Below are 13,080 nucleotides of genomic sequence, written 5' to 3' on the forward strand. Positions count from 1 at the left end.
TTTGGACCTTGTGTTTTGACAAATTATTTTTTGGTTCCTGTGTTTTGTAAAATTGTTCAAATAAGCTCATAAATCTGATTTTGATGAACACAAAATTGAATCAAAATTGAATATAACAACAAAGTTCTTAGGCAGAATGACTCTATTTTTGTTCTGAGTTGTTAGTTTGATAAATTATTTGTGATTTTAGTTCAAAAAACTTTGATCAAAATCAGGTTTAGGGGTCTATTTAAACTATTTTAGAAAATATATGGTCCAAAAAGTAATTTGTCAAAACTTAGGGTCCAAACAGGTAATGAGACAAAACACAAGGTCTAAAAAAGCATAAACCATTGATATAATGTACAATTAGTATTATTTTCAAATGCATATTCTTGTAATAAAAATCCCTTGGTGTATAGAAAATCAAAATTTCCATACATTAGAACATTTTCATTTCAAGAGCATTGTGCCGAGTGTATACCGATAGGAGTAATGATATGTGCACCCAAAATATACACTCAAACATTACACACAGTGACGTGTCACTGCTTTTTAAAACAGTGAGTCTCAATTTTAATAAATGTGATTGGCTAGACTAAACTACTACATTACTGTATATAATATTTGGGTATATATTTTGGGTGCACGTATCATTATTCTCGAAACTCTACTGATAGTTAGTGATTACTTTGAGGTGAGGCATGAGATAGAAGGATTGAAAAAGGAGAAGGCAGTACATGCTTCAGCAGTTCCCAACTTGGAAGATGGTGCATCATAGCATGTGGTGGGCTCCCACTCAAGCCTTATATTATTGCTCTAATGCAGCTACCACTATCATTTTCACCAACAGGGCTACAACTCTGTATATTTATTCACTGCTTTTTTTTGACCTTAAACTCTGTATATTCACTTCTTTTTATTCAAATTTCAAAAGGGTTGCCATTTTTTTTAATTAATTTCATTTTTAATGGTAAGAATTTGTTTAGAGATCTAAAAGAATCTAGCAGAACTGCTTTTTTTTTTTTTTTTTTTCTGGTAATGATTGGATCACAGCTCTTTTATTGTTAGGAGAATCTTATCAAAATTTGTATAAAATGTCTTTTTAAAAAGATATGATATCACTCGTTCTAGATTTAGTCTATGGTGCAAGAAAACATGATTAAAAAATAATTTGTTGTTTATTTTTCCACCAAAACAAAATATTAGGAAAAAAATTATTTTGATTTTGATTTTGATTTTTTATAATATTTGCCTAAAATATAACAAGAGAAGAAAAGGAGAACATTGGTTTGGATTCTTCCCTTGTCACTTTTATGTTCCGTTTTTATTTTTATTTTATTTTTTATAATATTTGCCTAAAATATAACAAGAGAAGAAAAGGAGAACATTGGTTTGGATTCTTCCCTTGTCACTTTTGTTAAACCATTTCTAAGGTACTAAAGTTTGTATTTTTACAGTGATAGTGAGACATTGATTTTAAGTACTCTACTATTTCTTTTAAAATACATTATTAAAATCTTAATTATTTTATTTTATATTAAAATTTTACATTACACCATATATTAGTTTTTCTATACTTTTCTTTACATCATTAAATTATTACATTTTTCATAAAAGAAAGATGTTTTCTAAATAAAAAAGAGAAAGAGGAAGAGTGGAAAATTATTAAAAAATGTTTAGAGAAGTGAATAGTATGTTATAAAAGTAGAGCACCAATAGTAGCTACTGTAAAAGATGATATATAATAGAGCAGTTAATGGAAGTTATTTTTAGACCAACATCAGCATTTGAATCACAGATCACACACTCGTGCAGCCATGGGTGTTTGGTATGAGGGTTGAGTGTAGTAAAATTAGGGTTAAATAAGTTTAGATTAAGAGAATATGAAATTAAAGTGTTTAAAGTGGTTAAAATTACTATCAAATCAAGCTAAGAAGTTGAACAACTTAGAAACACAAACCCCAAAACTATTGAAATTAAACTTACTAAACATGGGTTAGATATTGCGTTCTTATTCTCGCCAAATCTAACCCCTATGCTAATCACCCCGCCAGTCACTTGAGTTTGAATGGCATTTGAAAACTCATCTAGCTATAACATTTGGTTTTGGTCCAGAATGAAAATTTTAGGTCAAAGGAGAAAGTGTGATTGGGGCACAAGCTAGCATATTCTTATCACTTCTTTGACCATGAAACCAATAGAGAAAAATATGAGATATGGAGATTCAACTATAAAAATAAGTAGTTTTTTGGCAAAATGACCTATTTTTAAAAAAAAATTTGCACTCTAGCCTAGTTTTAATAATTATTTGCAAAATGACCTCTCATAATTTAGACAGCTAGTCGAAAATTTAGATAGTTGGTCGAAAAATTTAAACAGCTGGTCGAAAATTTTAGATAACTGGTCGAATTTTAGACAGAGGTCATTTTGCAAAAAATTATCAAAAGTAGGCGAGAGTGCAAAACCACTTAAAATAAGAAGCTATTTTCACCAATTTCTCTAAAAAATAAGATAGCAAGTAGTTGTATTTATGAGTGTATAATAACAATGAATAATGAAGGTAATAACATTGAGAAGTATATAAACATGTCTCACATACTTTTCATTCGTAGGCACTTATTTGCTCTTTATAATGGGGCACCACTCATTCAACAAGGCAATAAGTAGTCATGGTAAGTTTCATTGCTCTATTTATGAGCAAATTAAAACACATTGTAACAACAAACTCTTTCAATTTGCACTATTCATAAGGATATTTGGCTAAAAAATTCAAGAGAAAGAATAAATGTAAACAAATAATTTTGCTCAACAACATGGCCCGTCACCTTTGGGCGAGCTGGTGGGGGTTTTGGTCATCATAGATAAGGTTGAGGTTGAAAGCCAAAAATTGTATATTATATAAAAATAATACATTATCTCCTTTTATGATAGTGTTGCTGGACGTCTCCTTGCGAGCTGCTCGACACTCATTCCCCAATGTGATGCTGGAATATCTCTAACTCATCATAGTATTTTATAGAGGTGTTCATTGATCAGTTTGTTCGGGTTACAACATATTTTAATCAACCAACGTAAGAATCAGGTTAACTTGTCAAATCTAATCTTAAGTTTTTTTAAAAAAAATAATAATAATCAGATAATTAGATTCAACAAACTATATAGTATATATCTTCCAAACTGTGACATATTATTCTAAATTGAAACTTTAAAACATTATCCTAAGTTTATGGTTAAAAAAATAATATTTAATATTATATATAACATATGTAATAATATACGTAATATATATAGTAATATATGTACGTATAAATGAAAAAAAAAAATCATAATCAATTTATTCTTGGTATTTGAATTTTTGTAGCGTTTTTTAGTTGTATTTTTTTTTTTGGGATAGTTTTTTCGGTTTAGCTTGAATAATTTATTCGAGTTGAGTTGTTTGTAAAAGCTTTTACATAGGATTATATGTGATAATATATCTCAATTATCTCAACAAAAAAATGACATAGTAACATGGCATCATTTGAGAACGGAAGAAGAGACTGTTGTAAATTCAAACTTTTTGCAGGTCAACTTCAACCATATCCAGTCAAAACTCAAACACAAGTTTAATTTTTGTTCCTAACTTTTGTTTCGTTTGTTTAATATATTGATTGATCACATTCATTACTTTTCCTGTTTATACTTCATCAAAATTTAATCTAAATTTATATGGAATAATCAATGCGCCGAATGATTTCAATTCTTGGACGACGATTACCAATTATTTCATCATATTCATTACCATATATATCTATTCTAACTGCACAACCCGCCAAACCAATGGATTCAGTAGCCAACTCCTTCGGAGGTTCTCAGAGCCTCGTGGCCTTGGCCCAACAGCTCCGTCACTACAAGCCACCGCGGATGCCCTTTGATGACGATGCAGAGGAGGCCACCGTCGAAGAAAGTGCCGGAAAGGTCGTATCCCAAGTGGGTGTCGTGGAATCGGCGACCCCAATTAGCCGAGACCCAGAAAGATTCAGACCCAAGAGAGCTGCCGTCTTAATCTGTCTCTTTGAAGGAGAAGCTGGCGATCTGCGAGTGATTCTCACCAAGCGGTCCTCCACTCTGTCTACTCACTCGGGTTGGTGGTGTTTTTCTGATTCTATGTTTGGTTTCTGAGAAAATTGGGGACGAAATGGAATGGGTGTCTGGCCAATTGGGTTTAATGGGGTTTTTTCGTTTGCAGGTGAAATTGCTTTGCCAGGGGGAAAAGCAGAGGAGGGTGACATGGATGATGGTGAAACAGCTACGAGGGAGGCACATGAGGAGATTGGTTTGGATCCTTCTCTAGTCAATGTTGTGACTGTTCTTGAACCATTCCTTTCCAAGGTTTGTTTTTTCTTTTCTGTTTTCGTCTGAGATTATCATTCCCAGAGCAAATTTGAGGAACTGGGCAGTGACCAATGTTGAAGTTTTTTTGCTTGAAACCTTGTATTGAAGCAATGTATGAAGAAGTATACTCAGTGTGATTCTTTAAAGGGTTGATGATCAATCAGATCACACTACACTACTCTCTGAACATGACTCATTTAGGCTCTTTGAACATCAATCTGAGTTGTGATTATTGCTTCATTTTGAGTTGAATGTTAATAATCAATCAGCAATCTCATTCTACTTGCAGCATCTTTTTAGAGTTGTTCCAGTCATTGGCATACTTACAGAGAAGGAATCATTCAAGCCAGCTCCTAATCCTGGTGAAGTAGAAACTGTATTTGATGCCCCATTGGAAATGTTTATCAAGGTTCCCTTTCATTCTATATTTCATTTTGTTAAATCACTTGACTCAAATGGATCCTCAATAGGAACATTCATATTTGTTTTGGTCTCAGGATGAGAACAGAAGAGTAGAAGAAAGAGAGTGGATGGGAAACAAGTACCTTATTCATTTCTTTGATTATGAAACTGAGAATAATAAGAAGTTCATGATCTGGGGTTTGACTGCTGGGATCTTGATTAGGGCAGCATCAGTTGTATACCAAAGGCCACCACCTTTTCCAGAGCAAAATCCAGTTTTCAAAGTTCCTAAAGCTGCAGAAAAAGATACCATATTGCCCTAATTTTAAAAAGAAAAACAATTCATTTGGATTGTAATAATGTGACAATGTGTTACTTAACCTGCTTAGATCTGCAGTTTATATAAATGTTTTCAATTTTCAAGCTTTAACCCTCTCATATTATTATTATTAAGAGAATAAATGTGAAGGGTTTAGAGTTCTTCTATCAAAGGGACTCAAAATATGGGCTTCAGTTATAACATTAAAGATCCATATGTTTGCACCCAATTTTTTATTTTTTTTTTGAAGAATTACACCTAACACTATAAATTTAAAAATAAATTGAAAATTACAGAATTTTGTTAAAATTACAAAAATACAAATAACAGGATGTTACGGTTTTGAAATTGCATGTTACAATCTTCTATTTAATCTGCAAATGTTGTTTACAAAATTATAACATATGGATACATACTTATAAATTTTAATTACAAATTTGTAAACTTTGTTTAAAAAAAATTCTGTATTTACGATTATGCTACTCCGTATTTTTGTAATTTTTTATAGATTTTGTATTTTTAGTATTTTTTTTAAAACCTTAAGTATTTTTGTAAATTTCCCTTTTTATTTTTTTGGTATTCAATATGCTATCAAGTCTGCAATTAGTTTGGTATGTAGTCTTCAATTGGTGCCAACCCACAAATTTAAAACACATTATTAGTTCTTCTTAATTGTTGTTATAAAATTGTTAAAACATTAAAATTTTCACCAATAGTATATAAATGACAATTGACTATGGTGCCTACTTTAAAATGCATGAAAATTTAATGAATGAGCATATCCCTTGTCCTATTATTTTTGCCAAACCCATGAACAAGACAAATCTTCACATTGGTATATGATATTGTCCATTTTGGACCAATACCTTCATGACTTTGCTTTTCAACTCTACCCAAAAAAGGCCTTGTACCAATGGAAATGTGTTCATTATTAAATCTAATTTCTTCTCCACTTTTAAACCCCCTTGAAAAAGGACTACAATATCCTCTCATAATTTGAGCATTTTCCTTGAAGCAAATAGGACCATTCACCTTGCTCCATCAAGTCTACTCATCACCACTGCGTTGAAGCACAAGAGTACCTCAAGAGCTACTCTATTCAGGCCAACAACACTATTTTGTCCAATAGAGTTTAATCGCAAAACCCACAACATGATTATGCTAAGACTCCTTTGTCGGGCATCGAGTTTTTCACCCATATGGCCGAGATTACAACTTGGCTTTGATACCACTGTTAAAGAACCCATGGGCACCACAAATCTTTACATTGGTATGATATTGTTCAATTTAGGCTATGCCCCTCACGGCTTTGTTTTTGGACTTACCTAATAGGCAGGGTCGAGCCTGAGTAGTAGGGGGCCTATACAAAATTTATTATTTTTAAAAAAATTATATATAAAATGATATTTTTCAAAATTTTGGAGGCTTTTGTACATGTAAAAAAAATAGTATTTTCTAAAAAAAAAATGGGTCTCATTATGTGGGGACCCTTGGCACAGACCTAGCCCGCTTGTGCCCAGGCGAGCCTGCTAATAGACCTATATTAATGGAGAGCTTGCTATATATATAAATGAGATATTCACGGTAATAATACCAACACCAAATTTATGCTATAGTTGCACTTAATTACAAATTCTTTTATTCTCGGGATAGTAATACTAAATCTTTGTTAATAGTTGGACTTAAGTAGGATTTATTTAATTTGCATAAAAAAATGTTTTTGTATAGTTGCACTTAAGTACTAATATTTTTAAAATAATTTTTTTTGTTATAAATTAAAATTGATTTTATACATCTTTTCAAAACTATTTAAAGAATATTTGCCGCAATAATACTAAAAATTTGGTATTATTGATGTTAAAAAAACAAAAGAATTGGTACTTAGTGTAGCTATTAACAAAGATTTAGTATTATTGTTATAAAAATAAAAGAAGTAGTATTTTGTGCAAATATTAGCAAAAGTTTGGTATTTTTGCCTCTAATGTAGCTTTATTAATAAAAAATTGAAAAGATAAAAGAAAAGGCTAATTATTCCTATTTTTATATAGCTAAACCTCTGTAAATTAATTGTCACTACTAGGAGAATAGGCTTTTACTTCGGTTCTTTTTCCATATACACTTCGGTTCTCACACCAAATAAAAACCGCAGTGTATCCGAGCGAAGTTAAATGTCTGAAAAAAGTGAAGTAGTAAATTAACTTTTAACTTCGGTTCTTACGTAATAACCGAAGTGAAAAATAGACTTTCTACTTCGGTTTTTACGTAAAAACCGAAGTTAAAAGTATAAATAAATGTCGCGTAGTATTTTAAGAACATTTACTACTTCGGTTCTTTGTAAATAACCGAAGTAATATCTGTATAAACAAAAAAAAAAGATTTACATATAAATTACTACTTCGGTTCTTTGTAAATAACCGAAGTAATATCTGTATAAACAAAAAAAAAAGATTTACATATAAATTACTCAATCCAGATATATTTCTTTCATCCACATATAATTCTTTTAAAAAAAAATTACAATACGTTCAAGATCTCAAAACATTACAGATTTTTAAACATTGTTTTCTTATTGTGAATTAAATAATAATCTGTCTTTTTTTTTTCTAGCTCAAGCTTATAATTCATCCTTCAAAGTTCTTTCATGTCAACATGATCAAGAAAATAAAGTTATTATCATTAATGTGGCTGGCCCATAAAAAGATTACATAGAAAAGACAAAGAGAACCCATGAAGTTCTCGGAAAGACCCTCACTTTAATTCTACTAGAATACAACCAAATTTCTTCTAATATTCTCAATGAAAATTAATGAATGACTTCACAACTAAATGACTCTGTTAAGACCAACTTTTATTATCAAACTCTAACTAAAGACAAAAAAAAATAATTGAACAGATAAAAAGAAATCCTAAAAACAAAATAGTGGTCAAAGAAAGAAAATAGATCAATTTCTTCAAAAAGATAAGAAAACTGATTCAGCTAGAATCAAATAGCTCACATTCTGAGAAAACACTTTATTGCTTGAGTCCCCATCTTCTTTTCTATTTCTTTTTGGTCTGAAATTGTAACGGCAGCTCATGATAATGGTGTGGAAGAGACTCAGACGAGGGAAGCAGTAGGGATGCGACTCTCGTGACGGAGCTTGGCGTCGTGACTCTCCCGACGAAGGAACTTGGCAAGGAGGCGACGGGGATGCATCTTGCGTGATGGCAGCGGCGGCATGTGGCGGAGCTTGGATCTGTGACTAGAAGAGCAGAGAGATTTAGATGAGAAATTGAATTTTTTTTTTTTGATAAACTGGGTTTGCTGTAATAGTGGCGGCTGGGAACACATGAAGGACTACTGTAGGGTTTCTTAATTAATTTGATTATATATACAACTTGGGGAGATAAATAAACGGGCTGGGCCTTTTGCTCAATTAAATTTTCAGCAATTTCATTTTTACTTCGGTTTATATATAAAACCGAAGTAGAAGGGTTTCAAAAAAAGAAAGACTCTTGTTTGTTACTTAATGGTTTTTTACTGCGGTTTTTTCATAAAAACCGAAGTGGAAAACCTTTCGCGGTATACAGTTTTTTATTTCGGTTTTTTTATAAAAACCGAAGTGGAAAGTCTTTCGTGGTTTTTACTTCGTTTTTTTTATAAAAGCGAAGTAATAACTTATTTTTTTTTGAAACGTACTCATTCCCACAAGTGAAGTAAAATTTAGAAGCTTTTACTTCGTTTTTAATTATTGTTTGTGTAAAAAACGAAGTAGAAGCTTATATTTCTTGTAGTGTGTATTTAGAAAACTCTATATAAATTAATACCGAGAAAAAGCATTATTTAATAGTAAATAAATATTAATGAAGTTAAGAAAGCTTTTTTTTTTATGAAAAATTTGGCATAAGTGGGAAAAAGCTCAGGAAAGGAAAAAGAGTGTCAAGGAAATATCATTGATAACAGACATCAGCCTGAATAATAGTATCAATACAATGAGGATGACCAGACGTAGGAACGTTTCTGTTTTTTGCACCTAGAAAAATTATAATCCAATATATTATAATACTTTCTTCTACAAATCATTACACTTACATATAATATATTTTTTTTATTCTCTATTCATATATTTATAGTGTTATATTTTAATAATTTTTTATTGGTATGTATATTTTGTATATGAAATATAAATATTAAAATTTTTACTCTAGTCAAATAAATTTTTTTTGGGTCTGCCACTAAGTAAATATTCTTATTTTAACAAATATTATATAGGAATATTTACACATCAGGTTAGTTTTCAAATTTTATTTATAAAAATTATCTAGAAAATTTTATTTACAAATATATCCTACCACGTCATCAAAATATATTTAAATGCAAAATAATAATTTCTGAAACTGAAGAAGGGAAATTTTATTATCTTAACACAAAAAAAGAGACACCAATCTCCTTACCTAGATTTTTATGCTTTTTTCGGTTTTTAAAAATAATATTTTGGTTGCTTACGATATCGATAAGATACCAATTAGTCACTTTTTCATAAAAAGTTTCATCTTAAGATCATATTATTTCATATACATTTTGGTTACTTCCAAAACCTATTTGTAAAAAATTAGTTATCTTAAGATACCAATTAGTTGCCTTTAAAAACATGGCTTCATTTTTAAGTTATATTATTATGCCTTATTATTTAAGATACTTTTATATTATCAAATTAGTTATCTTTGTTAGAATGTGGAAAGTTGTATAGAAGTAGAATGATGTGAATTGTAAGAAGTATGTGGTTCCATCTCAAAACCAATTGGTGATGAGTGGAGTAACTCATACTCTTATAAATTGTTGAATATACTCACACACTTTCCATGTGAGATATTTTCTCTAACAATCTTAACATGTTGATTAGTTACCTTTAAAACCATGACTTCATTTTTATGTTATATTATGATGTCTTATTACTTAAAAGACCAAAATATGTATTGTTAATTATTTTTCGAAATTAACTTCTTAGTTTCTTTTTTGTTTGGCTAATAAAAAAAAAACTATTATTACTCACATGTAAATTACATAAGTGATCAAAAAGTGTATTAAACAGTTTCATTTAAAAGTTACCATATAGTATACTAAAGTAAATTTTGTTAATAAGTTATATGATAACCCATTTGTTTCTTATGTAAGCTTGAAGGTAACCGAAAAATATCTTAAATAATAAGACAACAAAATATAACCTAAAAATGACTAATTTGTACCTTAAGATAACAAATTTTCTATGAATAAGTTTTGGAGATAACCAAAATCTATATAAACTAATATAGTTTTAAAATGAAACTTTTTTTTACAAACTATAAGAAAAACGAAAAACGAAAAATCAAGAATTTTGTGATTTTTTTAATTTTAGGTATATAATTTTTAAAATTTTATATTTTTATATCATTTTTGCAAATAAAATTTGCTGAGGTATTTTTATTAGTTATTTTGAATTTTGCGTGTATATATATGAAAAAAAACCCAAATTATATATGTATATTTTTTATTAATAACCTTGGCCAATACAATGAATATTTTGTACAAAATTACTTTATATTCATATTTTGAAAAAGACATTGCGAAATAAAAATTGTCAACAAAAATAAAACTCTCTAACGTGTATATTATAAATTTATGTACTACTTTTATTATTAATTAATTAATTTCTTTTCGAATTAGTGAAGTTAATGATTTATTAATAATTTAGCCTCATCATATGTACAATAATGTCCAAAAAAAAAAAAACCCTTCAACACATATTGGATTGAAACCAAACCGTTAAAGTTTAACAGAAAGACATAACGAGATTTAGAAACTAACGCCTTTTATTAACAGATTTTGGTCAACGCCCACCCTTCCATTGCATGTGCAACTTTTGTTGTTTGTCAGCTTTTTGCCAAGTGGCACTACTAAATGAGTTGAATCGAAGACTTCGATGAGCAACGTTGCTAGCATTAGAGATGCTCTTGGAGCACTCACTTCTCTTCTTTATTCTTTAAAGGGTGGTAACTATTTTGTACTTTTACAAAGTATCATTTTAGTATTATCTGTTTTCAATAATATTTATATGTTATTCTGAATTTTAAAATTGTACATATTTGGTACCTTAAACTCAAATTTAATTAATAAAATTTTACCAATTTAATCAAACTGCTGTCAATTATGTAAGTTCCAAATTTAAATTTAATTACTTAATTACATATAACTAATGACAGTTTGATTATATTGACAAAATTTTATCTATCAAATCTGAGTCTAGGTTATCAAATATGTATAATTTTAAAATATAGGGTACCATATGAGCATTATTGAAAACAAAAGGTACCAAAATGATACTTTGCAAAAACATAGGGTACTAAATGAGTAAATTCCCTTCTTTAAACGGTTTATATATTTTTGGACCCTGTGTTTTGTCTCATTAACTGTTTGGATCCTATGTTTCGACAAATTACTTTTGGACCCTATGTTTTGTAAAGTGGTTAAAATATAACCCTGAACTCAATTTTGATAAAAAAAAAATTGAATATAACAACACATTTTTTAAGCAGAATAATTTTTTTTTTTTCTGAATTATTAGTTTGGTAAATTATTTGTGATTTTAGTTGAGAAAACATTGACCAAAATCAGGTTTAGGGTTCTATTTTAACTGTTGACTGTGTTTTTAGCCAACGACGTGAGAACGTCAAAAACGATGAACCTTCAAGAGAAGTTAAACGACACAGACAGTTTAATCCAGGAAAGTAAATTACACAAGAGATTTTATAGTGGTTCAACCCCGATCAGTCGATAATAGCCTAATCCACTTAGAGATTTTATTATTTTGTCCACACTCAAGATCAGATGAACCAGTGTCCACTAAGTTTCTTCAGTGTAAATAGGAATACAAAAAGGGTTTCTCTCTCAAGAAAAACGTACTTTCTCTCTCTAGAACTCAAACCAAATCTTAAATTACTAAAAAGTCATTTTCTGATCTCATTAACCCTCTATTTATAGGTTTGGGATCCTAAACTGATATCCCTCTAGAATCGGGATATTCTTTTATTTATATTATATTTAAATTACACAAAATATTCAAAATACAACAGATTCCTCAATTTGAGTGAAGAATGAGAGATTCCCGCGGTGCCCAGACCGATTCTTGCTGAAGTCGTTTCTGGGAATTTGACGTAGTCTGGTTCATTTGTTTGATGAATATCGTCTTCTGGTTGGACATATGCATGCTGGACACATGCATACGAACCATACTCCTTACTCTCCTCGGACCAAGATCCGAACACATGCATTGGGGCTCCTCGGACTAGGGTCCGAGCCACTCCTTCCTTGGCCCTCCTCGGACTAGGGTCCGAGCCAACCACCTGGCTTCTCCTCGGACTAGAGTCCGAGCCAACAATTTGGCCTATCCTCGGACCAAGGTCCGAGCCACACCTTGGCTCTCCTCGGACCAAGGTCCGAGCCACACTTGCATGAGACTTCTCCTCGGATCATGGTCCGACCCAATGACTTGTGGCCTCTCCTCGGACTAGGGACCGAGCCAATGACTTGGGCATCACCTCGGACTAGGGTCCGAGCCAATGACTTGGCTTCTCCTCGGACTAGAGTCCGAGCCAACTATTTGAGGCATCTTCTCGGACTAAGGTCCGAGCCAACCATATAGGGCATCACCTCGGACTAGGGTCCGAGCCAAGCACTTGGGATGCCATCCTTGGACCAGGGTCCGAGCCAAGCACTTGGGCTCCTCAAACTAGGGTCCGAGCCAAACACTTGGGCTCCTCGAACTAGGGTCCGAGCCAAACACTCGGGTGCATTTGGCTTGGTTATGACATCTCTCAAGCAGTCCAAACTCTCCACTGATGCATTGGGCTACTGCTAAGCCAGATCACCCAACTAATCCATGCCACATGTCAATTTTATTGCAACATCATCATTTTCAAATTTTAGGATAACATTAAAAATTTTACAAAACATAGGGTCCAAAGAGTAATTTGTCAAAATATAGGAT

At 31.2% G+C, this 13,080-nt stretch overlaps 1 protein-coding gene across 1 annotated transcript; it reads left to right on the forward strand.

Annotated features, from left to right (window-relative positions):
- The first annotated feature begins 3,577 nt into the window (after positions 1-3,577).
- LOC133801632 (nudix hydrolase 15, mitochondrial-like) lies at positions 3,578-5,181 on the forward strand. Its single transcript, XM_062239877.1, has 4 exons — positions 3,578-4,105; positions 4,211-4,353; positions 4,646-4,765; positions 4,854-5,181. Exons 1-4 carry the CDS (start codon positions 3,703-3,705, stop codon positions 5,079-5,081), a joined length of 894 nt encoding a protein of 297 aa, XP_062095861.1. The 5' UTR covers positions 3,578-3,702; the 3' UTR covers positions 5,082-5,181.
- Positions 5,182-13,080: the final 7,899 nt, after the last annotated feature.

This window comes from Humulus lupulus, chromosome 9 (genome assembly GCF_963169125.1).
Source record: "Humulus lupulus chromosome 9, drHumLupu1.1, whole genome shotgun sequence".
Lineage (NCBI taxonomy): Eukaryota > Viridiplantae > Streptophyta > Magnoliopsida > Rosales > Cannabaceae > Humulus > Humulus lupulus.

Excerpts from the sequence above, each read along its gene's own strand:
- LOC133801632 (XM_062239877.1), top strand. The coding sequence starts at position 3,703 with ATGCGCCGAATGATTTCAATTCTTGGACGACGATTACCAATTATTTCA. Across the intron at positions 4,106-4,210 it reads CACTCTGTCTACTCACTCGG|GTGAAATTGCTTTGCCAGGG; the intron begins GTTGGTGGTGTT and ends TTTCGTTTGCAG. Across the intron at positions 4,354-4,645 it reads TTGAACCATTCCTTTCCAAG|CATCTTTTTAGAGTTGTTCC; the intron begins GTTTGTTTTTTC and ends TTCTACTTGCAG.